This window comes from Bos mutus, chromosome 29 (genome assembly GCF_027580195.1).
Source record: "Bos mutus isolate GX-2022 chromosome 29, NWIPB_WYAK_1.1, whole genome shotgun sequence".
NCBI lineage: Eukaryota > Metazoa > Chordata > Mammalia > Artiodactyla > Bovidae > Bos > Bos mutus.
Window position 1 is genome coordinate 29111537 of NC_091645.1, and position 27757 is coordinate 29139293.

Sequence of the window (27757 nt, forward strand, 5' to 3'; positions counted from 1 at the left end):
GAATCTTTATCTGTATCACTTTATCACTAATGCCTTCTCCATTCAGTATTTCTCCCAAGTGCAGACCCCACTAGTGTCGTGGATTTATCTTCTAATCCTTGGGCAGCAAGGCCCTGGCCCTTTAATTTCTTTACAAAGGTGATGAAGATGGTATCTTGAACCTAGTTCCCTTGAACCTGTGTTTGCTTAATGGAGGATGACCTTTGCAGGGATAAATCCCTATATTCAGCTTTTATTCTGAGTGGCACTCCTAGTCTTGTATAAGGAGGAGTAGATTTCAGGTAAGGTCTAGTTAATAAGACCCCGATTCTCCCTAAGAAGACCTGTTTCTTGAAACTTCACATACCTTGTCTTTGAATCTTAGTACTTTAGAGTCACTCCAAAGAAGACAGCTATAGAGAAGCCTTATGTGACTGTTCTCATAGCTTTCCAAGGGCCATAGTTTGAGAAGCAACAGAAGGAAGTTCCTTTGTGTGGCCGGGGCTCCCTGGTCAGTGAGCACAAGGGAGGCATTTGGACCAGGGATTGAGGCTATCCCAGCCCTGTGGGTGGGCTGAGCCGGCTGGCCCAGGGAGGAGCTCTGAGAACATGGAATGGCAGGCAGATACAGGCCCCAGGGATGTAGACCAGAACTCAAGGATGGATCTTGTGAATCTCATGTGTTCACAAAAGGCCTTGTAAAGATGAGGGCTGTGGTAGGTGTGAAACCACAGGACCTGTGGTCCAAAAGCTTTCAGTACATGTCCAAGATTTCACCAACAGAGAGGAGGAAGAGATGGAGCCAGGAAGAACAGCAGTTAGAGAGGGAAAGAGTGGACGGGCCTCTTCCTGCAGCACAAATGTATTCATCCAGGAAAATAAATCCTTATGTTTAGAAAGAAAAGTAGCTTGGGATTGTCTCATTTTTCCCAACTGATGACCTAGTTAGGAAAATGGAAACACAGGGAGTTGGGGAAAAGATGAGTCTTACTGAATTTGAGAAGTAACGTCAGAGCAAGGGAGTGTGTGATCAGTGACTCTCAGAGATCTGTAGTTTTGATGCTGAAGGTGCAAATGGCTGGCCTGTGGTTACAGCTCCTAAAAACAGCTTCCATAAGAGGCTTCTTTAAAGGGGAAGTAGACATCAAGATTTGGTTGAAATGTCCTCGGTTTATATCTAAATGTTCATGTTTTTGAAATAAACATCTATATGCAAATTAGGATCATTTTTATTTAAATATTTATACTTTTATTTCAACAAAGAGTTGATTTTATAGGGAAACTTCCTAGAAGAAACTAATTACAGGACTCCCCCACCTTGTCCTTTTTTCTGGTGGCATCACAAACCATGCACTGTACCTGGGAAGGGCTGGTGGGACTCCTGGAGTGTGTACCTGGCGTTTCAGTTCTGATCATTTCATGGCAAAGGCCCTGTGCCCCGTGTGTACCCCTCCCCACCCCCACATAGGCAGTGCAAAGGAATTTTTGTTGGCTTCTTTTCTCCTGTTCTGAGAAATCTCCCAAAAGCCTTATTACGTTTGCTGTTATTTCTCGTGTTCCCCTCCTCTCTGGAAGCTCCCAGGCAGCTTCAAGGCCTGTGCCTTTAGAGCACTTGTCTCAGTCGTCTTCATCAGAGATGGGTTTACTATGGTGGGGCTTTGGGGCTTTGTATGAGACCACCTTCCATTCCATGAGAGTTGAAGACATGGTGGAAATAACCCTGGGCTTTCCAGACTGATAACGAGCCTGAGAGTTAGAAACCGGGCCCTCGGCCAGTGACTCAGAGCCAATAACGAATTGTAAAGCTATCGGAAAGCTGGATCCTGGCCTTGGGAATGGGGCGTTGTGGGTGGGGGGTGATTTGATACACAGACACCCTTTCCCAGGAAGTTGCTCCCGGTCATTCGGGGACTGGGGGTGGAGGATGCCAGTCCTGCTTTCCTACTGGAGCTGCAGCCTGCCCTTCCTCTGCCCGCCCCCGAGTGGGTCCTTATGGCCTTCAGCACCGGCCGTTTTCTAGGATGCAAGCGGCCTTAGGCCTTTGCTGTGGATGGAAACATGTCACAGAGGAAAGCATCTGTGTTTAATCTCACACATGTCACTTGTTAGCTCTGTGACCTTGGGCTGGTCTTTTGGTTTCTTAAGCCTCACTCCCTTGTCTGTTAAATGGTGATACTTTGTAGAAATGCAGGAATTAAATAAGATTACGGATGTGAAGCACTCATTTCAGTTGATGTGAGGTCACTTGTAGGGAAATTCAGGGCTTCCCACTGCCTTCAATTTTTTTTTTTTTTAACACTTCCCTTTACCAACTTTTTTTGCCTTTCACTCCTGCATGAGAAGTAAATGGGGCCAGAGGGGTAAAAGGATGTGCACGGCTCAGTCCAGCATCCTTCTCAATGCCTTGGTGATAGAGCCTACTGATTTTACCTACCTGTGTTCTTCTCTTTCACCAAGGCCTTACGTGTGATTTCGTAAACTTTCAGTGATTCTCCGCTGTGTTTCTTCCTTGGAGAGGGCTCAGGGGGTAGCCCCATCTTCTGTGATGTCCACAGCCCCATCCTAGGAGTGTCTGAGCCTCTGAGGGAAAAGAGGGTTCTGTTCTCCAGAAGATCATATTTCTTACCAGGTTATTTTGTGCCATAACCTTGGGCTCCAAGAAAAGAATGGGCACCTCCATTCTTTTAGAAGAACTGTGTATTAGGGGTGGTGATGATTGCGCAGGGGGTAAGGGGCAAGGTAGTCTGTGGTGAGGATTAGAAGGTCAATTTTCCACCCGCCTCCAAGGTGGGGAAGCGTAGAAGTAAATGGACAGATTGTCTTTAGGTCATCCTCCTCCTATTCTAGCACACCAAGGCATTCTGCATTTGATCTTAGACCCTTATTCTTTAATAGCAAAGGCAAGACATATATGGGAAAGAAGGCTTGTGGGGTTAGAGGGCTTGTGGGGTTAGAAGACAGAGGGCTTCCCTGGTGGCTCGGTGGTAAAGAATCTGCCTGCCGATGCTGGAGACACAAGTTCGATCCCTGGTCCGGGAAGATCCCACACGAAGCCCATGTGCCACAAGTATTGAGCCTGTGGTCTCGAGCCCTGGAACCACAACTGCTGAGCCCACGTGCTGCAAGTACTGACGCCTGTGCATCCTAGAGCCCATAGCCCACAGAGCCCTTGCAACAAAAGAAGTCACCTCAATGAGAAACCTCTGCTAGGTAACAAAGAGTAGCCCCTGCTTGCCACAGCTAAAGAGAAGCCTGCACAGCAATGAAGACCCAGCATAGCCAAATAAAATTTTAAAATGTTAGCAATTATTGGGAAAAAAAAAAATTAAGCTGGAGCCCACAGGAATATGTGCTGGGCCAGAAATGGTGCTCTGGTACCAGGAGCAAGCTGTGGGGCTGGGATGCTCACTTACATTTCTTTATCAGTTTCTACTCCCTCCGGCTTGGGGGCTATAAAGGAAGATATAAAGGAAATGGGAGGTTCTGAAGCAATAGGAAATATGGTGGAAACCGATAAATCCTCTGAGTGGAGATGCTACGAAGGCTACGCATAGAGTCTGTGGATTGAGGCCATCCAAGGAAGCAATCAGAGAAGGCAGTGGCACCCTACTCCAGTACTCTTGCCTGGAAAATCCCATGGACAGAGGAGCCTGGTGGGCTGCAGTCCATGGGGTCGCTAAGAGTTGGGCACGACTGAGCGACTTCACTTTCACTTTTCACTTTCATGCACTGGAGAGGGAAATGGCAACCCACTCCAGTGTTCTTGCCTGGAGAATCCCAGGGACAGAGGCGCCTACTGGGCTGCCGTCTATGGGGTCACACAGAGTTGGACATGACTGAAGCGACTTAGCAGCAAGGAAGCAATGGTGGAGAGAAGCAGCCTTTCGTGATGAAGGTTCCCATGATGGGTAAGGACTCCAGGGAAAGTTGGAGGAGAAGAGGCTAAAACTTAGGAGGAAACTTCAACCTTCAGGACAACATGGCTTCTGCAAAGCTCACAGAGTGAGCATTCTAATTTGGCCCTGTTTATCCATGCCAGCCTGTTGGCCATCACCACGCCAAGCTTTCCACCCAAACAAAGCCATTCTTGGAACATCATTTGAGTCTCACAGTGTTGGGGTGCTTGGTGGCACAGGCTCTTTGAAGAGGGCCTCCTCCCCTGAACCCCCAATGGAGGGAGCTGACCTTGCAGAATACTTCCAGAAGAAAGGCCTAGAAGGACCCCACCAATGCCCCTTTGCCCCTGAGCTGTATCTGGCATGAGTCAGGTGGTTGGTGAGGCCCTGCTTTCGTGCGCCCTCTGGGTTGGGCACTTCCTAGAGGAGTCTGCCTCTAGGTCTTGTTGCCATCGCAACCAGAGCTCTCCACTGCCTGGGAAAGCCGAAGGAAAGCCAGGCCAGGAACCCTGGGTTCCCAAAGCATCTTCTGAGTTCTTGGGGTCTCCCCTTGTCTCAGCAGGAACAAAAGAACAGAATGGATCTATTGGAGGCAGGGCCCCTAATGTTTATTCTCAGGTGGCAGGTAGGCATGAGGAGCTGATTTGCATCCTCTAGTGGCCCTGCAGTTGTACTGAAGACAGGACCACGGTTCTGTGGGTGCCTCTAGGCTCAGCTGAGAAGGCGAGTCTCATCACTTGAAAGGCCTGCTTGCTGGTCCCCTCAAACCCCATGCATCCCCAAACACAGTCTCTCCAACCGCTGTTTAAAGAACCCTGACCAGAGCAGCTCTCACACTCCTTATATTGACTCTGAATGTGCAGGGGTGGGGGAGGAGGAGTACACGAAGCAGGGGTAGGGAAGGCTCTGGGTCACACAGCCTGGCGAGGGGTCCCCGCGTGTCACACTCCCCCTCCTTCCCTCTTTCTCCCCCCAACTGCCCCCCCCGCCCCCCACCCAGACACAGTCTCTGATTAGACCAGTCCCACTGCAGAGCTGAGAGGCCTCCAGTCCAAGGACAGAACTGCAAGAGTATGGACACAAAACACCGAACAAATTGGGGTGGCGGCCAAGGGCCAGGGCCGGCGCTGGCTTCCCAGCCTCGGAGGCTGGGAGCGGCAGGGGGCGCTGGGGTAGCTCAGCACCGGGAGCGCTTGACCCCCTGCTTCCCAGGGCTGCGGTACTGAAGCACAAGAATGGGGGCAGGGCTGGCGGGCAGCAACGGGTACAATTCACAAAAGCAGAGTTTTAGCTGCCTCTGGAGCCTGTGGGAGGAGCAGGTGGAGGAGGGCCTCCAGAAAAAGGCCGGGACTGAGAGGCGGGTAAAGAGCACACCTCCTCTCGGCTGCTTCCTTTTCCCGTGTCTCTACTTGTAAGTTGTGTGCGCTGCCGCCAGGCCCACGTTTGTGCTCCATCGGTCGGGGCTGCGGGGAGGGTGGTGGCCCTCGGGGCTGTCCTGAAGGCGGCTGCTTCCGGGGTCCTTTGCAAAGTCTCTGCAGAGCCAGACCGAGCTCCGACCCGTCCCCCACCCTCGGTCTGGGATGCTCAGACGTGCGTCTGCATCCGCCGCTGCAGGGGCCGGCTGGGGTCGGAGTTCTGCGAAGAGGACTGGGAGTGGTGGGAGGAGGAGGCCGAGGCCTTGCTCGCCTTGTCGAACTGCACGTAGCCGTCCTGCTTGCCGCTGCTGCTGACGCTGCTGTCGCACTGCGTGTCCAGGAACGAGCTGCTGTCGCTGAGCGAGCCCCGCTGGAACTCCCGCTCGCAGAGCTCGATGGACGAGCTGCCCATGCCCAGCACGAACCTCTGCCCGTAGTCGTAGAGGCGGCCCTGGCCGCTCAGCGTGCTGTAGATGTTGGTGAAGGACATGCCAGTGGGCACGCGCTGCTTGCCTGTGGGGCGCAGGTCCGGCTGGCAACTGGACAGCGAGATGGTGGGGGTCGAGTGGTGCTCCTTGAAGGTGTTGACGCTGTAGTAGCCATTGGTGGGGTCCTGCAGGGGCCGGAGGGAGAGCCTTGTCACATCACCTGATGGACAGTGGGGAAGGGCCAGGGACAGATAGGAGGAAGGTAGGGGAGGTAGGCAGGGGGCCAGAGTGGGGGTGTGGATTATTAGCCTGGGCAGGATGCTGGCAGGTATTCAAGTAGGGTCTTGCCCAGTGTGTGCTTAATTGCTCAGTCATGTCCAACTCTTTGCCACCCTATGGACTGTAGCCCGTCAGGCTCCTCTGTCCCTGGAATTCTCCAGGCAAGAATACTGCGGTGGCTTGCCATTTCCTTTTCCAGGTGATCGTCCCAACCCAGGGATCGAACTCCTGTCTCTTACGTCTCCTGCATTGGCAGGTGGGTTCTTTCCGCTAGCGCCACCTGGGAAAGCCAGTCTTGCCCAGCATGTTTTGTTATTTCAGAGCAGCTAGCTCAAGGTCCGGAGAAGGCAATGGCACCCCACTCCAGTACTCTTGCCTGGAAAATCCCATGGACGAAGGAGCCTGGTAGGCTGCAGTCCATGGGGTTGCGAAGAGTCGGACACGACTGGGCGACTTCACTTTCACTTTTCACTTTCATGCATTGGAGAAGGAAATGGCAACCCACTCCAGTGTTCTTGCCTGGAGAATCTCAGGGATGGGGGAGCCTGGTCGGCTGCCATCTATGGGGTCGCACAGAGTCGGACACGACTGAAGCAACTTAGCAGCAGCAGCAGCAGCAGCAGCAGCTCAAGGTCATGTGAGAACCTTTCATTATTTTTTGTTTTAGTCCAGAACATGGAAATTCATTATAAATGTGATTGGAGAGGAAGTTAACTCTCTCATCTCCTTGTTGGGGGGGGAGTGATCCCAACTTGATGGAGAGGAGAGATCCCAAAGGTGAGTTCTGGCCTTTCTCTTCTTATTTGCTGCTGTAGTTTGCTCGGATCTGGGGCTGGGGTCATCAGCGCTGAAGCCTAGAATCCAGGCCGTGCGGTGACTGTAAGCAGGGCTCTCCTTACCTTCAGGTTCTGAAACTCCTTCTCTTCTTCTTTGAGCACCTCCAGCTGCTTCAGCACTGAGTCTTGCTGGAATTCGCCACGGTCCATCTACAACCCCAAAACAGCTGCTCAGAGGGTAGGAGGTGGGCTGACTGTCCACTCATCCCAGGGGAAAGCTGGAGAAATGAACTCAAAAGATGCTTGCCATCTTTGCCTCCCCCTCCCCCCAGAGGCAGGTGACAAGAGTCCGGAGGAGATTCCAGATCTCACTGTTGTTCTTGGACCCTTGGACCCCTATCCCCACCCCCTCGTGAGAGCTGGAGACAAAGAGGTGGGTGCGGGAGGCACTCCCTTCCTTTCTTCCCTTTCTCTGTTGGCTACAGTTGTCACCTCCAGGGATTTGAACACAATAAACTGGAAAATTCTGAAAGAGATAGGAATACCAGACCACCTAACCTGCCTCTTGAGAAATCTGTATGCAGGTCAGGATGCAACAGTTAGAACTGGACATGGACCAACAGACTGGTTCCAAATAGGAAAAGGAGTACATCAAGGCTGTATATTGTCACCCTGCTTATTTAACTTAGATGCAGAGTACATCATGAGAAACGCTGGAGTGGAAGAAACACAGGCTAGAATCAAGATTGCTGGGAGAAATATCAATAACCTCGGATATGCAGATGACACCACCCTTATGGCAGAAAATGAAGAGGAACTAAAAAACCTCTTGATGAAAGTGAAAGTGGAGAGTGAAAAAGTTGGCTTAAAGCTCAACATTCAGAAAACAAAGATCATGGCATCCGGTCCCATCACTTCATAGGAAATAGATGGGAAAACAGTGGAAACAGTGTCAGACTTTATTTTTCTGGGCTCCAATATCACTGCAGATGGTGACTGTAGCCATGAAATTAAAAAGACACTTACTCCTTGGAAGGAAAGTTATAACCAACCTAGATAGCATATTGAAAAGCAGAGACATTACTTTGCCAACAAATGTCTGTCTAGTCAAGGCTATGGTTTTTCCAGTGGTCATGTATGGATGTGAGAGTTGGACTGTGAAGAAAGCTGAGCATCGAAGAATTGATGCTTTCGAACTGTGGTGTTGGAGAAGACTCTTGAGAGTCCCTTGGACTGCAAGGAGATCCAACCAGTCCATTCTGAAGATCAGCCCTGGGATTTCTTTGGAAGGAATGATGCTGAAGCTGAAACTCCAGTACTTTGGCCACCTCATGCGAAGAGTTGACTCATTAGAAAAGACTCTGATGCTGGGAGGGATTGGGGGCAGGAGGAGAAGGGGATGACAGGGGATGACAGAGGATGAGATGGCTGGATGGCATCACTGACTCGATGGACATGAGTCTGAGTGAACTCTGGGAGTTGGTGATGGACAGGGAGGCCTGGCGTGCTGCGATTCATGAGGTCACAAACAGTCGGACACGACTGTGCGACTGAACTGAACTGAACTGACTGACTTCAGGCCAGGCATTGTGCTGAAGGCCAGGCAAACAAATATCAAGAGACTTTATGAAACAGCTTTGCTCAGCAGGAGGTGGACCTGTAGATAAATAACTGCAGAACCTCTGGGCAGTGGGCAGGACCTTGAAAAGGAATCAATGGAAGCTACTTGCGAGGAGGTGGCAACTAGGGCCTCACCTGTTATTCATTGCAAGGACTTAGATTATTATTAAAAGTTATCTTCCTGAATGGAAGCCAGAGAGTCAGGGGGCAGGGATCTATTTTTGTCTCTCTTTGGGTCTCTAGCATGCCTGGTACAGTGCCTGTGGTCATTAACCAAAATCTGTTTGGAATGGAATCATATTTAATTGTGTTGTATTAATTCTTTGACTTGCTGGTGCCCAGCGTGGTGCCTGCCATACAGCAGGGCTGTCAGAAATGTTATGTCAGATGAATGAATGAAGGGACATGCCTCAAAATTACTAAAAATTAAAAAATAATGCACTTAAGGTGAAAAATAAAGCATACTTGGCACACAGTGGGTGTATTAATTAGTCTGAATAGCCACAGTGGTGCCTGTCCCATGGTGCAGAATATCCTTCCTGTGTATCACTTCCGCATCTAACACAGTCTGGTCCAGGTTCCCACCCATTCTCGTAACTGGGATGTGACTTCTTCTTTGTGACTCATTTTCCTGATCTATTTTTGGAGCACCAGAGAATTAATCAAAGCAGTTCGGTTCTGTTAGCTCCCCATTAATGCTTCTTTTTTCATTTTCCAGTAAATGCTGTGGCTATCTGGATCGAGTTCTTCTTTCCCACCAGATTCAACTGCTAAGCCTGCCTTTCCTCCATACTGGGGCTGTACTGGGGCGGGGGAAAGAAGGTCTCCCCACGGGGAGCCCTCAGTGGGTTTCTCCGCTGAGGTTATCCCCTACTCTTAACTGACTGCTGAGTGACCCCCACTCTTTAGGGTCTGGACGGGAGAGTGGTGTCAAGACAGTCAGGGGAGTTCAGAACATCCCACTAGGAGGGAATGCAAGGTCCCTGGGGGATGAAGGACAGGCATGGGGACCTCCACACCAGACTTGATAAAGCTCATCAACAGAGATGTCCACTCCTGCCCAGGTCTGGGCTGTGGTCCCCTCCCTTTTAAGAGTGACTGTTCCATGTGTCAGATCTTGTGTTCGCTTGGGTGAAGTAGACATTAGCAGACCTTTGAGAAACTCTGGGATATCTGGTGATGCTCACAGGTAATTAGAGAAACGTACTGTGGAAGAGAAACATGTGGGACTTCCCTGGTGGTCCAGTGGTTAAGAATCTACCCTTCAATGCAGGGGATGTGGGTTTGATCCCTGGCTGGGGAACTAAGGTCCCACACACCACAGGATCAGATATTCATTTTAGAAAGATTCTGGTGAGTCAAATGGTAAAAGGCGAGAATGTGGGACCGCTTGGGACGATGCTGTCTGTCATGGACCAGGGAGGCCTGCGCTAAGGAGTAACAATGAAGAAGTGGCAGAAGCACCTCTTTGAAAAGATGGTGAAGTGGGGATTGACAGGACCGGAAAATCAACTGGATAGAAAAAGAGCAGAAGAGAAGACGTCAATTTAATTCACTGAATGGCGGCGAGCATCTTCCAGGGACTGTGGAAGGCGCCAGGGACACAGGGCTGACTTAAGGCAGCTTGCTCACCCTCTCTAGTGGAGGCAGATAAGGAAACAGGTGACTTCACATCGATGTCAATAGCTCCCCTTCCTTGGCGCCCTCACTGTGTTCCGCTGGCTCCACACTCTTCAGGGGTTTACCCACTGAGCCCTCACCCTGCCATTTCATCCCATTTCCTAGATGAGAAGATTGGAGCACAGAGAGGCCCAGGCTGTTAACCCACTGGCTTGCTGCGGCTCCTCTGACATATTATAACCGTGACACAATATGCAACTGAGCGTTCTAGCAGAGTTTTCCAGGGTCTGTCTGCACAGAGGGATGAGTCATGGTCTATCAGTGGGAATCAGGAGGAGGAGAGGGAGTGGCCTTGGAGTTGCCAGAGAAGTTATAAGTGTACAACAGGCCGGCTTCTGAAGAGGAACCTATGCTTATTGCAGACTTTCCTTGGGGGCGGGGGAGAAGGCATGTACTGAATGTTGATAATACCTGTGTGTGTATGTGTATAGGATTATATGTTATGTCACATCATATTATGACAATTTATGTACATCACTTTGCCGACAGAGGTCCTAATAGTCAAGCAGTCAAGCTATGGTTTTTCTAGAAGTCATGTACAGATGTGAGAACTGGACCATAAAGAAGGCTGAGCCCCCAAAGAATTGGTGCTTTCGAATTGTGGTGCTGGAGAGGACTCTTGAGAATCCCTTGGACTACAAGGCTATCAAACCAGTCAATCCTAGAGGAAATCAACCTTGAATATCCACTGGAAGGACTGATGCTGAAGCTGAAGCTCCAATACTTTGGCCACCTGATGCAAAGAGCCGACTCATTTGAAAAGACCCTGATGCTGGGAAAGACTGAAGGCAGGAGGAGAAGAGGCAGTAGAGGATGAGATGGTTAGATGGCATCACTGATTCAATGAACATGAATCTGAGCAAACGCTGGGAGACACAGGAGCCTGGTGTGCTGCAGTCCATGGGGTCACAAAGAGTTGGACGTGACTTAGGGACCAAACAACGACAACAATGCAGGTGTTCTCTGCTTACTGGACAGCTGGGTTCTGAAAGCTGGAAATGCGTGTTAGCTGTCTTTGGGTCTCTGAGAGCTCCAAACATGATACAGTAGACACACTATACACCTTTGTTGACTGAGAATACAAGCATACTTGGTTTTATTGCACTTTGCAAATTTTTTTTTTTTTTTTAATAAATCCAAGGTTTGTGTCAACCCTGTGTTGGGCAAGTCTATTGGCATTATTTTCCCAAACGTGTTTGCTGCTCGCTTCATGTCTCTGTGTCATGTTTTGATAATTCTCATGACAATTCAAACCTTTTTTTTTTTTTGGCTGGGCTGTGCAGCATGTGGGATCTCAGTTCATCAACCAGGGATTGAACCCGCTCCCCTTTCAATGGGAACCAGGAGTCTTAACCACTGGACCTCCAGGGAAGTCCCCAGACCTTGTCATTAGTATAATCTTTGTTATGGGGATCTGTGATCAGTCGATCTTTGATGATGTTCTTACTCACTGAAGGCTCAGATGATGGTTAGCATTTTTTAGCAATAAAGTACTTTTAAATTAAGGTATGTACACTTTAAAAGACACAATGCTACTGTGCAGTTAACTAACTGTATAGTGTAAATGTAACTTTGGTATGTACTGGGAAACCAAAAAAAAAAAAAAAAAAGCATGCGACTCGCTTTATCGTGGTGGTCTGGAACCCAACCCATGGTGCCTCCTAGGTCTGCCTGAGGATGCCTGGCCTAATAACTGAGGTGGGGGGCCTGGGGGAGGCGGAGAAGCACATCTTGGCTGATGCTTTGTTCTCAGGAGCATCTAGAGCATCAGGAAGCCTCTGGTTCTGGGGCCTTCAGGGCACAGAGGTCTGGGTGGGGCAGGGATACGATGACATTCTCACCATCAGCTGCTTGATGGTGGGGTGTTCCTCAGCCTCCCGGCCCGAGGTGGGCTCCTTGTGGACAATCTCCACCCGGATGTCATTCTTGGCGGACACAACACCTTTGAGATCTGGACATAAAATAAGAAAGCATAGACAACAGACAGTTGTTACCTCAGACTTCAGGGCCTGAGTTGTCAAGCTCCCTGCTCCCCTTGGATTTACTCTCTAGCCCCTGAACTCAGCAGTTTCATGAATTCCCCCTCCGCCCCTCCCACTCCCACCCCAGTAATAGAACACCTGTCCGGATGTGCTGTGGGCTGCTGTAGGGGCCTCAGAGTGCTTCCTCTAAGGGCTCCTGGTTGCATGTTTCTCAGCCTTTCACTGCTGCTCCCATGGCCACTGGTCATCCTACTAAATTCTCACCTCCTTCTAGAAGTCTTCTCTGACCTGCCCTACCCGGCTCTGGTCTCTCTGTTCAGAGAATCACACCTCCGATTCTTGGAAAGGACCTGGAGATCCTCTGGTCCAGCTCCCGTCCGAAGTGGAAACACCCCTGTGCTAGTGTGGTCCAGCTTTTGTGATGGAAAGCTTACTGGCTTCTAGAGGAGGAAGCCCATTGATACCTGGAGAGCTCTGCTGGGAAATTGCTGCTAAAATACACTTCCCTATGAAGTCCATTGAGTGGGTGGGAAGGGCGGGCCTGACACTGCATCCTTGGGAGCCCTCAAGAGAGCAAGGCTGCTCGGCTTGGAGGGGAGGACACAGGCAGCCTTTTTCCAACACGTGAAGGCTGCCAAGTGGAGGAGCGCGCAGGCTTCCTCTGTTGATTCACTTGGTGCCTTATGCCCATAGAATGTTAGTGCTGGGTGGGACCCTGAAAGTCACTTCAGCTGACCCCTTGCTGTCACACAGGAGGGAACAGAGGCCTGGAGTAGCTGTGGCTTGCCCGGAGGTCACGGGGTAGAAGAGGTGGGGCTGCAAGACTGTATCTCTATTGTTCCCACGGCTCCGCCGTCCCACCTACCCTTCCACGTGTCTGTCTAGCACACAGAATTTCAGAGCTACGCTCAGGATGGAGAGTCCAGGCGCACACGATTCAAGAGGGCATCAACACCCGAGTTTTATGCCTAATGACTAAAGGCCTTTTAAGAATCCACACGAAGCAATTCCCTGAATGCTTTTGTTGTTTATTTTCGTGTGTGGGTGACCTGCTTTTCTGGTTGGACTAGCAGATCTTGGAGGGCAAGGATTCTCCCCTTCCCTGCCCCCGCCGAGGGATTTCAGTACAGTTCTCAAAGCACAGGGAGTGTGGTGTGTGTTTGATCCAAGGTGCCAGCTGATGGCCCTGAGGGAGGACGTCCACTTCTGTCCAGCCCAGCATCAGTCGAGTGCCCACTGTGTCCCGGATGCGGGGCAAAGCACCGCACATGGGAAGATACACGTGAGACCCGGCCCTGGCCCTGAAGCTCACAGCACTGGCGGGGCCCCTGTTGCTCCCGCTTACTTGCTCTCGGGGCAGCCTAAGCCCTGCCTTTTCCTCTGTCCCCCTCCCCGAGCTCCCGGGTCTCCCTCCCGTACTTCTCTGGGAGCGGGCGCAGCAGAAGGCCACAATGGTTGCCAGAAGGACGAGGAAGGCCACGCCAGCTCCGACGGCCACCCCGATGATGACCGCCATCGGTACAGCCTCTGTGGGAGAGAAGCAGGCGGGCTGACGGGGAAGCCAGGACAGACAGCTCTCCCCTGGGGGACCCCACCCAGCTCCTTGGGCTCAGCCCCTGCCCAGCTCTGGGCACAGGCACACTTGGGAAAGGCCGCGGGGGCCTGGGCAGGCTCCGGCAGAGGCCACGGGGGTCAGCTCGGGCAGGGACAGGGGTCACGTGGAGGGGGCAGGGGGACTGAGAAAGATGGGGAGTGGTGATGAGGGGGAGACGAAGCAAGCAGACATGGGAGGGGAGGGGAGCGTGGAGATGAGAGGCGAGCCTGGGTGCAGCTGAGCGCTCCACAGGGGTAAACCGGGAGAGTCTAAGTCCCTGGCTTTTCTTTGGCAGATGGTCACTGCTGCTGCTTTTGTTCGCTCTGATTTTCCTTCTCTTCTCTTTCCCGGGGCTGGGGGTGGACATGGACAACCAGCTTTCAGAGACTTTTCAGGTCTGAGGTAGTTTGAGGGCCTGGGCATCGCAGGTGGAAGGTGCCACAGGCAAGTCTTAGAGGCCGGAGGGCAGGATCACAGTTCCCCGCCCACCTCTTTTTGGGGAAAAAAAAAAAAATCTTTTTTTTTTTTTCCAATTTTTTTGGTCATGCTGTGCAGCATACAGGGATCTTAGTCCCCCAACCAGGGATTGAACCTATGCCCTCTGCAGAGTCCTAACCACTGGACAACCAGGGATTTCCCTCCCCCCACCTCTTTAAGGAGAGAGGCCCAGTCCTGCCAGTCTCCCAGGCAGGAATCCTGACACCCCACCCTGCCAGAGAGATGCCCGGAATGCCAGCCAGGCAGGGCTCCACTTCCTGCCGAGTTCCTGGAGTCTGTCTCACGCCCTCCTCCAGTAGAGATGGGTAGGGAGGGGGGAGGGTGACGTTAGGGTGGCGGGGTCACTCTTCCAGACGGTCCAGACCTTTCTGTGGTGGCAGAGGGGGTCTGAGCATAAGATGTGGGGCCCTGAAGTGTCCATGGGGGGATAAACTAAGGAATGCAGGGAGAGGGACAGCTTAGGGCTCACAGAGTCCAAGCCTCCTATTTACAGATGGACACCCGGAGGCCCAGAGAAGTCAAGTGACTTGGTTAAGGACACGCAGATGCAGTAGAACCAGTGCAAACCCGGGTCTCCTCTTAACCACCCTCCTCGTCCTGCCCAGCTCCGCACACTGCGTCACATGGCATCTTCCACTCTCACAGCCTTTGTACGGCCCAGACCAACCAACTTTACCTCTCCTTTCTCATCTGTAAACTGGGATGGTAACAGCGCCTGCCTTGAGGGTGGGGGAGGGCTGGGGTTTTTGTTGTCATTGTTTAGTCGCTAAGTCACATCCGACTCTGCCACCCTATGGACTGTAGTCTGCCAGGCTCTTCTGTCCATGGGATTCTCCAGGCAAGAAGACTGGAGTGGGTTGCCATTTCCTCCTCCAGGGGATCTTCCCGACCCAGGGATCGAACCCACATCTCCTGAATTGCAGGGGGCTTCTTTACCACTGAGCCACCAGGGGAAGCCCTTGGGATTCATACAGATGAATGCAGGCAGGTAAAGGCTGGCACAAGCTGGTACCCGAAACTATCCAAGCCTTTGCCCCCGTGTCTGTGTGGGAAGGAGGACCACAGCAGATGCAACGAGAGCAAAGTCCCTTTTAGAGGACTTTTGAGGTCCTCTCCCACTGCTCTCAAGGGTAGATGATGTTCTCAGGGTAGATGACTGGGACTCCAGGTGTCTGTCTTCAACGGGGGTTGGCCTCTCGTCTCGCACTGTTGTTTTCTTTAAAGAGAAGAAAAGAGGAGGAACCTGGCAGACCGCAGCCCCTAGAGAGGCTGGCGGGAGAGGGAGGGTCCCTCTCCCAAAGGAGCGGGTGCCGCGGTGGTGGGCAGTGTCGGCTGTCACTGTGGGATTTCCCTTCTAGCCCAGGACTTGCACACAGGTCCATGAATCACCTGCCTAGTGGTGGCTGAGGCCCCTGTAGGGGCACCAGGGGACAACAAACGGGAGGTGTTGGCCTGGTCTCAAGAGTCAGGGGCGAGACAACGGACTTGACCTCAGCCAGCCCCATGAGCTGGTTCTGCCAGTGAGATGGTTCCGTCTCAGGTTTCAATTTCTCGCAGGAAGGAAAACTGCTTTGGAAGTTCGTTGGTGCAATGCTTTTGAATTTGATGAATTTGGGTTGGACTTAAGTTTCTCCTAGACTCCTAGGAAGTCTAGGAGTCCTTGGAAAACTCTGGTCTTGTTTCAGCTGAGCCCAGAGCAAAGGATGAAGGTGGAAGGTTCCTTAACCTGCCTGGGCCTCAATGACCGTGAAATCCAAGAATAAGGAAGTGGTATCTAGGGTGGTCTCTGCGTCTGGTGTCCTTGAGGCCACATTTCCTTAAGTCATTAACAGCTGGGTGGGGCATGGGTGTGTGACCATCTTATCTGGAGAACTGTCTTAATCGGGGGGACGGAGCAGAGGGAGAGGGTCCCGTGTGGCGGGGCACTCAAGGGTGGCATTCCCTCCATAAAGGCCTGTGCGAAACTCCTTGCTGGGTCACCTGTACAGGGTGTCCCTCTCTAGACAGGGCTCTCTGGGATGTCCCTGGAGAGGGACTGAGTCTTCTCTCCACCCTAGGAGTCTCAGCCACCAAGGAAGGTGTCAGGGAGCTCAGAGGAGTGTGCAGACCCAGGAGAGGTGGAGACAGGGGGAACACAGGAGTCTGTGTTGCCTCCTTGAGTGGTCTGTGTAGGGACTGATGCTCTTAAAGTGGCTGTCTGCCCAGAGGGGAGGGTGTGCGTGGGCCCCACCAGGAGCTTGTGGGAGGAACTGACTAGTCCTAGCTCCTTCTGGGCCAGTGTGGTGGGAGAACCAGGGCAGAGCATCCCACATCTTCATCAGGGCCTTTGTCAACACTGTGGGGTCTGGCTTGCAAAGTCCTGATTCTCTTCTCTGGGTTTCCCCCTGGGAGTGGGGGCTTCTCCTCTTGAGGAGGTCCCAAGACAGAGCAACTCAACCCAGGAAGCCTGGTGACCCCTTGGCTGCCGAGTCCCTGGGGAGGGAAGCAGTGCCCAGCAGCCTGGTGGTGAGATGACAGTTCCACGGGGAATGCAGGAGTGGCGTTAGGAGCCAGCCATTGGAAAGCGTGGGGTTAATATGGATTGTGCGGGTCACAGCAGGGTGGGGCAGCCCTGGTGTCCTGGAAGCGATGGTCAAGCTGGTGGTGATGGTGAGAAGCGGGAGGTGTTGGGCAGGCCAGCTGCTGACTCCAGAGGGGAGGAGCTGACCCCAGAGGGGAGGAGCCAGGGCTTCCAAAGAGGACGAACGGGAGGGAGGACAGGGAGGAGCAGGAGCTGGTGTGTGGAATGCAGGGAGCCTGCGGGCGCAGCCACAGAGGAGACAGGTCTCGGGGGTCCCTAGACCCACCCTGCCTGGGCACCTCGCCCTGATGCTCTGAGTGCACTAAACCCTCAAGATGGGGGGAGGGCAGAGAAGTTAGCGGCCTGCCCCGGCCTCCCTACCCCCGCTTTGGGCTCCCTCCCCCGCTAGCCCAGCGGTCCCTTCCCATCCCGGGAGTCTCATGTCTCCTTCGTACCTGCTTCCAGCCCGGCTCCCGACTTCATTTCCGAACCTGTTTGGAAATAAAGCAAGCGTCCACAGCCAGGGCCTGGCTGGCCAGGGTGGGACGGGACTGGGGGTGGGGGTGGGGGCAGCCATCTGGAGGGTCAGAGGGGTGGGGGTGGGGGTGCCCTCTCCTGTCATGGCTCTGGGACACCCCACAGATCTGGACTAGCCAACCTGAACTTGGAGTTGGCTCAGATTGACTTAAAGGCTCCAGGGGAATGGGGCTAGAGAGAGAGAGAGAGACGTGGGGTGGCGGCGGCGGGGGGGGGGTGGTGATTCTGAGGAGGTAGGGGTGCGGACACTAAGGGGGGGCACAGGAGTGGGGGGCACTGAGGGGAAGACACGGAGGGTAAGCCACAGGGGACCGGGAGGGTTGGGATGATGTGTGGATGATATTATGCAAATTATGTGGGCAAAGCATTATGCAAAGCAGCATCTATCAGGGAGGCGGTGTTGGGAGCAGTGTGGGATCCACAGGGTAGCCCTGAGGCCCCCTGCTCAGCCCAGAATCTCTTCCAAGGCATGGCAGCCTGTGGGTGGGCCTTCATCTGGGAGGGGTCAGAGGCTGCCAGGGCCCAGGCCCCCTGGACCGTCCTGTCTGCCCTGGACTAAGCCCCTGGAAAAGGGGCGAGACCTGCAGCCAACCTCAGGACCCGGAGCGCCGCTGGCAGACTGCCTGCCCAGCTTCTCTGGAATCCCCTCCACGCCCTTCTGAGGCTCCCTCCTCCGAGCCTGCGCACTGCCCTCTGGCATCTCCTTCCCAGCACAGTGGTCCATGTGTCTCCTGTGTCCCCCAGGGAACCGCAGATGGCTGAGCCCGGCCCCCTGCACACCAGGGACTGGACAGTGCAAGGGTCACCCCTCAGCTTAGCAGGGGCACCCTGGAGGCAGCTCTGTGCCCCCAGGACCCTGGAGGACCTCGCCTGGGGCCCTGCCCTCGCAGGGAGCGGCCGCAGCCCATGGACCTGGCAGTCCTGGCCACCCCACCTTGCTCCTTAAGCCGGATGATCTCCGTGTCGGAGCCAAAGCTGTTCCAGGCGGTGCAGTTGTAGATGGTCTGGAAGTCCGCCCTCACGATGTTGCTGATGGTCAGCGTGGAGATGACGCCCTCCTCTGTGCTGACCGTCTCCACCGTGTAGCGGCCCGATGTGCCCGATTCCAGCACATTCTCCTTCCAGGACCAGGCCTGCCCGAGTGCACAGAATCAGGAGGTCACCCCCCAGGACCACCCCCCAGGACCACAAGGCGGCCTCCCCACCCCCGGGTGGACACGGCCAGGTCCACAGTCGTGATCACTGCCACACAGCACACATAACAACACGTGTGCACACAGCACAGCATGCACACACATCATAACATGGATACACCCACCACCATACACACAGACACACACATACACATCGTAACACGGATACACATACACACCCCCACACACATCACAACATGGATACACACCCCACACACACGCATCACAACACGGACACACACACACACACAACGGATACATATACACACCCATCACACATACACACCCCTCACAACATGGATACACACCCACACACACACGGATACACACACCCCACACACACGCATCACAACACGGATACACACCCCCACACACACATCACAACACGGATACACACCCCACACACACACACATCAGAACACGGATACACCCCCTCACACACACACACATCACAACACGGATACACATACCACACACACATCACAACACGGATACACACACACACACATCACAACACGGATACACACACAGCCCCACACACATCACAACACGGATACACACACACCTCCACACACACATCAGAACATGGATACACATACCACACACACACACATCACAACACGGATACACATACCATCACAACACGGATACACACACACACACACACACATCACAACACGGATACACACACACACCCACACACACATCACAACATGGATACACACACACCCCCACACACACATCACAACATGGATACACATACCACACACACACATCACAACACGTTACACACCCTCCACACATACACATCACAACACGGATATACACACACCCCCACACACATCACAACATGGATACACACACACCCCCACACACACATCACAACACGGATACACATACCACACACACACACATCACAACACGGATACACACACACCCCCACACACACATCACAACACGGATACACACCCCCACACACATCACACACAGATACACATACACACACACATCACAACACGGATACACACACCTCCACACATACACATCACAACACGGATACACACACCTCCACACACACATCAGAACACGGATACACCCCCACACACACACATCACAACACGGATACACACACACCCCTCCACACACATCACAACATGGATACACACCCCACACACACACACATCACAACACGGATACACACACACCCCCCACACACACATCACAACACGGATACACATTCCCACACATCACAACACGGATACACCCCACACACACATCACAACACGGATACACACACACCCCCACACACACATCACAACACGGATACACATACCACACACACACATCACAACACGGATACACACACACCCCCACACACACATCACAACACAGATACACCCCTCCACACACATACACATCACAACATGGATACACACACACCCCCACACACACATCACAACACGGATACACACCCCCCTACACACACACACATCACAACACGGATACACGCAGCCCCCCACACACACATCACAACACTGATACACCCACCACCCCACAGACAGCACGTGCGCGTGCCCACACACACACACGCAGGCTTAGAGGCTGGGCCACCTCAAAGGGTGTTTCCATCGACAAGGGTCCCTATGCGGCTCTGGGTCGGAACATTTTCCCTGGGTGAGCAGGGGGCCCTGGGGTAGCAATGGGAGCTCCTCCTTCAGATGATGCCCCTGACAGGTGGTGAAGACCAGCCCCAGGCTGACTGAGTCTGGTTTTGTTACTCTGTACAAAGGCTGTGCTCTGAGAGAATCTTCGTCTAGCTCGGTTTAGGATGGTGATGTTACTGATTCTCAGACCCATTTCAGGTACACGGTACCCCACCCCTCTTGTTGCAGTGTTCGGCAACAGAATGAGTGCTAGAGGGTGGGGTGGATGCGCCCCGAGCCACTTCCAGGTCGCTCCTGGGGGTGCCCTGGGCTCTGTGGGGGTGTTTAACTGCATCCGATACTGTCACCAAATGCTCCCCGGGGGCAGAACTCTGCCAGTTGAGAACCCCTGGCCTCGAGTCCCATCTCCAAGAAGACAAAGACTGTGTGAACATGCTCGGGGTGGACTGGATATTATCCACGATGGGACAGTGTTGATAATGTTCCATTGACAATGAAATATAATTACACTTACATTTTAAAAACCATTAAAAGAGCGAAAGGAACAGAGAAACACAGGTATTAGTCCTATCTGTGAACTCTTGCCATTTTTGTGTGACTCACACAGTGAATGAGCTCAGCCCCTGAGGAAGGGTGTAACTGTAATGTCTTCATCTACAGGAGGGCACCTTACTTGTCGGGCATGTGCCCCTGACCGCCACTCTGGCACCGCCGTCCCTGGAAAAGGTAAAGCTGCCCTGTGAACTTGAGTCTTCCGGCAGGACCACCCAGGCCCTGGGGCTTGCCTCTCTTTTTCTTCTGCCCCAGCTCCCGCTAGTTTCAGCTGAACTTGGCTGGAAGACCCCCCCTTTTACAAAGGTAAATACCCAGGGGGGCCAGGAGTGAGCTAATTGGGCTGCCTCAGCCGCACTGCCCTGTGGGGAGCAGGGTTTGGAGGAAGGGGACAGGGAGAATGGAGTGATGCTTTTGCAGGGAAAACTTGATAAATGGGGCAGCGTCCTCCATGGACAGCCAAGCAGAGGAGGCCTCCGGAGGTGCAGAGAGGGGTCTGCTGACTATAACTGCTTCCTGTTTATGACTTTGCTAACGACTGGCCTTGAACCCAGGAAAGGGAAGAGATGGTTTATCTTTTTCTTCTGCTGCCCTCTTTCCCCTCTGCCCACAGGATGTAGAATGTGGTCAGAGGCACAGCTGAGAGGCAGAGCAGAGTTAAACACACCCATGGGCGAGCAGCACACCGCACCCTGAGAAAAGAAATTGCCTGTGACTTTTGTCTTCCTGATGCTTTCCCAAGGAAGTTTTTCCCAATAAGAAAGGGAGAGCAGAGGTGAGACTGACCAGCCAGATGGCTGAGTAGCTGCAGGCAGAGATAACCCACCAGACTGTTCAGTGTGTGTGTGGGGGGGTGGCTGTCCCCCTTGCTCACCGCCCCCCTACCAAGCCCACCCCCAGGCACTCACGATGCGGTCGGGAGGTGGCGTGCTCCGGATGAAGCACTTGATCTGGCCCTTCTCCCCATGCAGGGCATGCTGGGTTTGGGTGCTGGAGATGATGGGGGGTCCTGTTGGGGAGACAGCATCATATCAGAGAATCGGGAGGGGCGGGCCCCCGGCTGGACCCCTCGCAGCAAGTTCAGAAGTTTATATATCCATTCAGCAAACATGTAGCAGGGGCTTCAGAGATAAAGGAGGCGTCAGTCATAAACCTTTCAGGAGAAGATGAGTGAGCGAATGCCTCTAAATCAGGATTCCCAGAGACATGAAGAGCTGTAATAGAAGATGGTGGTGGTGATAGAAGGAGATGAGGTTGACACCGGGCAAAGTGCTAACGGACCTCACAGGCCACAGGCGAGAGAAATCTACCTGGCAGGCGGGGAGAGCTTTAAAAAGGAGGCGGCAAACCTGAGAAGGGAGTGGGGGAGGTGTCAGGAAGGAAGGAAGGAAATGTCACCTCCCCTAGCTAAAGTCAGTTCAGTTTAGTCACTCAGTCATGTCCGACTCTTTGTGATCCCATGGACTGCAGCACACCAGGTCTCCCTGTCCATCACCAACTCCTGGAGCTTACTCAAACTCATGTCCATTGAGTCGGTGATGCCATCCAACCATCTCATCCTCTGTCGTCCCCTTCTCCTCCCACCTTCAATCTTTCTCAGCATCAGGGTCTTTTCAGATGAGTCAGTTCTTCGCATCAGGTGGCCAAAATATTGGAGTTTCAGCTTCAGTATCAGTCCTTCCAATGAATATTCAGGATTGATTTCCTTTAGGGTGGACTGGCTGGATCTCCTTGCAGTCCAAAGAACTCTCAAGAGTCTTTTCCAACACCACAGTTCAAAAGCATCAATTCTTTGGCGCTCAGCTTTCTTTATAGTCCAACTTTCAAATCCATATACGACTACTGGAAAAACCATAGCTTTGACTATGACCTTTGTTGGCAAACTAAAGTCATCTCTGTCTTAGTCAGCTTTTGGATTTCAAACCATTCCCTCATATCTCCAGTAGAGGGCGCGCTTGCCTAACAAATCAGTGTCCTTTCCGGCCAGGCAAACCAGGCAGGAAGGGAAATAAAAGGTCTTCCTCCCCCAAGTGGGGAATCACCCCACATAGATGGACTGGGCTGGATACGCTCACAGCCTTCATCTCACAGGTGTCTCAGGAGATCCCTTAGTTCATCATCTTGTCTGCCTCCATGTACATACCAGCCAGCCCAGGTGGGACCATGGCTCCAAAGCTGACCTCAACGTTATCAAATCCGGCCCAGGTGTGCATGGGTGTACGGGTCATGATCATGGATGTCCCCGGGGACACTTGGCTCATTTACCGCATCAGACAGCCTGGAAGATCCACCAGGAATCTGGCAGTGCTTCCTGTCCATTTCTGCCTGTTTGTTAACCCAAGTCGTTCCTTCATTATGCCCATCTGGGAATGAGACTGGGAGGGAGGAGACTCGGGCTCCTGGCTGGGCTGGGTGGCTGAGGCGAAGGGTGAGGGGGCAGAAACCCTTGTGCCCTCTTCTCAATCCCTGGGGTAAAGTTTGGGGCTTAGGAGGCAGGAAAGAGAACTAAAGCAAGGGACCTGGAGGACGGGCAGATTTATGATGGGAACAAAACAAAAATTGCTGCAAACGTATTTGCTGTATATTAGCCACCTGAATTAAAGCAGATTTGCATCTCCACGAGTAGCTCTCAGCCAAGGGGAGAAACGTCGTGGGAATCGCCGAGGTGACTCCTATTGCGTTTAGGCTGGGAAATGGCTTGGTGCTGGGTGTGGGGGGGACCCTCATGATAAGGGCTCCTACCCTCAGGGGTTTCTCTATTAGATCCCTTAGCTCCAAGAAGCCTTTGGCTTTTGAAAGGCAGGCGTGCTGCTGGGCGGAAAGTGATGATCCCATAAAACCTCTTTGCCTTCACTTCCCAGGAACTAGGATTTCCCTGGTGGGGGTGGGGTGGGGTGTCTCAGCTGTTCTAAAAGTGACCAGGGAAGACCCTGATGCTGGGAAAGATTGAGGGCAGGAGGAGAAGGAGGTGACAGAGGATGAGATGGTTGGATGGCATCACTGACTCAAAGGACACGAGTTTGAACAAACACCAGGAGATGGTGAAGGACAGGGAAGCCTGGCTGCTTCAGTCCATGGGGTTGCAAAGAGTCAGACATGACTGAGCAACTGAACAACAACAAAATACATACACATATAAGGGCTCCTTATACGAGAATAGAAATCTGGGTGAGGGCAGACAGGGTTAGGGGAATCAGAATGCAGCAGTGGTATGCTTTCCATCCCGTTTCTGCAAATCCCAGGTTTGAGCCCAATCAGTCGAGATCTAGGCAAGTTTATTCCCCAAAGGGCGACAGCCAGCAGTAATCCCCCGGCCTGGGTGCGTTTGGACGAGAACCTCATCTCATTTGGGGTTTGTCGGTAGTGTGGGGCCCTTGGGTCCAGGCCCTGCCCAAAGGTCTTCACCATCCCTCCGCCTGTTCTCCAGACACAAGTACAGATAAGTTCATTCCCAAGTCTACTCCAGTGTGGGCTGGCAGGGTCCTCTCTGCGGGCCAGTCCGTTCATCCCCCTGCCTCCTTGCTTCACTTTGGTCTCTTGGGTGTTTCCCTTCCTGGCGGCCAAGGGGAGCCTGTGCCAAAGGATTGGAGGCAGAGGAGGGGGTTGGAGCGAAGTACACCGGAGGGTACAGATCACACTCTGGAGACTCCAGGGCCCAGGCTGGGGTGTCCCATCCAAGACGAGTGTCCTCTGAGGTGTGTGTTCCCGCCTCGAGAAACCGCTTTGACGCCCATTGGAAAGTGCTTGAAAGCCTGAAGTGACACACATTTCAGTCCCTCCTCTATTGACCGTGCTTCTCCCAGACACGAGGATGCTCCTTGAAAAGCTTCAGGCTTGTGGGGCCACATGTGAGTCTGAAGGGCCCCAGCCGGACTGGTCACAGGGCCGTCGGAGCAGAGCTGGCCGCGGTCACGGGTCAGCACGACTCCCTGTGCCCTCCCAGACGGGGCAGTGGGGAGGCCACTGATTTCACCAGGGCCTGGTGCCGGCAGGAAAAGGCTGCAGCCCGTGTTGCCATGGATATACGGAGGCACGATCAGATGCTGTTATTTTTAGCCCTGCAGCACCAATTTATTGGTGGCATCCTGGGGACACGTAGGAAAGGCAGGAAGGCTCCCGAGACCGGGTTCTGCCCGGGACAGACAGTTCTGGGGTCTGAGTGGATTCACCCTCCCTCTGGGGGTGGGGGGGAGGGAGAAGAAAGAGATGGAGCAGGCTGGCTAATGGGGCCAGCAGTGGACAGGGCGGGGGCGGGGTGCGGTGAGGACGTGCCAAGCTGGTTTCGGTCTCTAGCAAGGGGAGGCCAGATGACGCTGTCAGTGGGCAGCTTCCTGGGTCGAGATGAAGCCACTCGGGCTGACTTCGGGGTCTTGGCTCAGCCCCTCGCCTGGGCCCTGGTCTGCAGCAGCCCTACAGAGTTGGGTCGGTGGTTTGGTTCTTGCCGGGGCTCACCCGAAATGAAACCCAGCAGAGGGAAGTTGACTGGAAACGTGGGGTCGGGGTGCCCTTAGCGTCCTCACCCCCTCAGACCAGCCGAGCTGGCTGCCGAGCGCACAGGACGGCAGGAACACGGAACCCCTGTGCTGCCGCTCCAGCCTCCTTGGGTGTGACCTGAGCTAGGTTCCCGCTTCTCTGTGACCGTCTACATCCCGAGATCCAGGCCTTGTGCCCTCAACATCTCACATGACAGCTCTCTGGCAACTCACACTGTTCTCTCCTGCTATGCTGTGACCTTATTATATACAATAAGACCAGTTCCCTGCCCTCAGGGGACCCCTTGAACTTGGCCCTGTGGGGATGGTGGTGGGTCTTCCCGGTTGACCGGTTCTAACGCAAAGGGAAGAGGTAGACCAGGAGTCACAGAGATGCCCTCTAAAATTCCCCGCCAGGGCCAAGGTCAAGGTCAAAGGATGGATGTGGGATCTATGTTGGCTGCCCAGTGATCCTCTCACCTTTTTACCTGGTCAGGAAAAAATCCATCAGCCGTCACTCTTAGGGCTGAGATCTTGTGGAAGCAGCACACAGGAGGGAGGTGACCAGGAAACCACCCGGGTCCCTCCTCACGTCAGGGCTGGGCTCTGACGTGGACGTGAAGAGGTGGATGGAACACTATAGACCCAGAGCAGAAACCAACCCCTCGGAGCAATGCCGGGGACCCTCTTGGCCCCCCACCCGCTCCCTGGCATGAGTGGGGTCTTACCATTGACAGTCAGGGTCACCTCTCGCTCCCCAGCCCCCACCCGGGGCACCACGGCTCGGCACACGTATTTCCCTGCGTCCTCTTGGCGAACAGCTTTGAGCGTCAGGGTCTTCTCATTGCTCAGGACCTGGGAGATGTGGAGAGGGTCAGACACCGAGAGTAGGGGCTGGGCTCTGTCTCTGAACCAGAAGGGCTGAGAGGCGGGGTGTGGGGCTAGATCTGCAGCATCTCAGTGAACAACCCCAGGGTAGGGTAGGGGGCAGAATGTCTTATTACACAGCGCGCCAGGCGGACCATCCTAAGGGGGGAGCCCCAGCACAGAGGACCCTGTGAAGTTGAAGACGCTGCAGCCCTAAGCGGTGGGTTCAGGGGGTAGGCTGGAGTGAGAGAGAAGGACTATCCTGAAGCTGAGCTTCTGTGAGGGTCCTGGATCTGTCTGTCCTGAGTCATTTCAGTGTCCCTTTGGGATGAGGTTTGGGGCTTCCCTGGTGGCTCAGGCGGTAAAGAATCCGCCTGCAATACAGGAAACCTGGGTTTGATCCCTGAGTCGGGAAGCTCCCCTGGAGGAGAAAATGGCAACCCACTCCAGTCTTCCTGCCCAATCCCACGGGCAGAGGAACCTGGCAGGGCTACAGTCCGTGGGGTCACAAAGAGTTGGACACGACTGAGAGACTAACACTGACTTTTGGAGGGATGAGAAGGAAATAGGCTTTGGCATTCAACGTCTGAGTTGAGATCCCGGCTTCTGAGGTGCCTGCTCGTGTGGCTTTGGGCCCTAGTTCTCTTCTCTGAGGCCCTTTCCTTATCCCTATAATGGAGCAGTGACACTCGGAGGACAGTGTAGTGTCCAGCAGGCAGTAGGGGACACGGAGGCCACTTTCCTCCCGGCTTCCCTGCCTGAGGCTCTCCCTGTCCTCCTGGGAGGAGGGAGGTCTGAAACTCTTGGTACTTGAGTCGCTCAGTCATGTCTGGCTCTTGCGACTCCATGGACTGTAACCCACCAGGCTCCCCTGTCCATGGGGTTTTCCAGGCAAGAACACTGGAGTGGGTTGCCATTTCCTCCTCTAAAGAACACACACACTTTAAAAGAGGAAAAAGCAGGGAGAAGGCCAGGCTTAACTGCAAAGCTGAAGGTCATGACTATTAGGGGAGAGCTGAAAAACCTCTCTAGGGACTTTTCACCCCCAGCGTCTTGGTGACCACCTGCTTTTCTCATAAGGTTCACGACAGGGCAAAACTGTACTGGCTGAATGTGTTTAGGCCTAAGGGGGGTAGGTGTGGGTACCTGGGGCTCCCTCTCTCCTTTCTGGGGCTCCTCTTCCTGTAGTTTACACCGGAGACTCTCATCTCTAGTGTGTGAGTGAGAGGGGCCCCGGGAGGCAGTTTCCCCCCGGGCCTGAGGTCACCCCACCCCTGCCAGGCTCTCTGTGATCCCAGCTGTGGACTCACCACGCCCGAGCCCCGCTTCATCCAGACGATGGTCAGGGATGGGTTGCCTGTCCAGGCGCAGCTGAAGACGGCGTCCGAGCCCAGGTCTACGAGCAGGGACTGGGGCTCTGTGGTCATCCTGGGCCCAACTGCCATGGGAGGAGGGGGGAGCCGGGGCTGTGGTGGTGGGGTGTGGGACACTCCTGTCCGCCCCTCCTCTCCCCCACTGTGCTTGCCCCGTCCATCCACGCTGGCCCATTCCCTTACAGGTCAGGCCTCTACCTGTCTGGGCCTGGCCTGGGAGCTAAGCAGGAGGGCCCCTCTCCTCCAGCCCAGCCTCCCTGGGGCCCACCGTGGAAGTAGGCAGCTCCAGGCCCAGAAAAAGCTGCTCTGGCCCCATTTCTGCCTGGATTTGCCCCCCAGCGCTCTCCCATCCCCTTCCCTTTGTCCTGATTCCAGGAAGCCCCACCCTGGCT

At 53.7% G+C, this 27757-nt stretch overlaps 2 protein-coding genes across 10 annotated transcripts in view; one reads left to right on the forward strand and one right to left on the reverse strand.

The window, feature by feature from the left end:
- ST3GAL4 (ST3 beta-galactoside alpha-2,3-sialyltransferase 4) overlaps positions 1-27757 on the forward strand; it is a 111974-nt gene that overhangs the window by 53392 nt on the left and 30825 nt on the right. For 4 of the 8 annotated variants that reach the window (XM_070365162.1, XM_070365164.1, XM_070365163.1 and 1 more), the window contains one exon: positions 20762-20959. The exons of 1 other annotated variant lie outside the window; for it this stretch is intronic. In XM_070365162.1, coding sequence (XP_070221263.1) covers positions 20762-20959 — 198 coding nt within the window. Of the gene's footprint in view, positions 1-6932; positions 7351-20761; positions 20960-27757 lie in introns of those variants that run through there. 3 more of the 8 variants (XM_070365165.1, XM_070365167.1, XM_070365168.1) reach the window with 2 other exon arrangements.
- KIRREL3 (kirre like nephrin family adhesion molecule 3) overlaps positions 5419-27757 on the reverse strand; it is a 603489-nt gene continuing 581150 nt past the window's right edge. The window contains exons 9-17 of one of the 2 annotated variants that reach the window (XM_070365159.1): positions 27303-27430; positions 25854-25980; positions 21562-21662; positions 18179-18377; positions 17163-17198; positions 13475-13582; positions 11915-12024; positions 6897-6983; positions 5419-5903 (exon numbers count right to left, since the gene is read on the reverse strand). In XM_070365159.1, the coding sequence (XP_070221260.1) occupies positions 5460-5903; positions 6897-6983; positions 11915-12024; positions 13475-13582; positions 17163-17198; positions 18179-18377; positions 21562-21662; positions 25854-25980; positions 27303-27430 (1340 nt within the window). In that variant the 3' untranslated portion in view covers positions 5419-5459. The remainder of the gene's footprint in view (positions 5904-6896; positions 6984-11914; positions 12025-13474; positions 13583-17162; positions 17199-18178; positions 18378-21561; positions 21663-25853; positions 25981-27302; positions 27431-27757) is intronic. The other variant, XM_070365160.1, reaches the window with a different exon arrangement.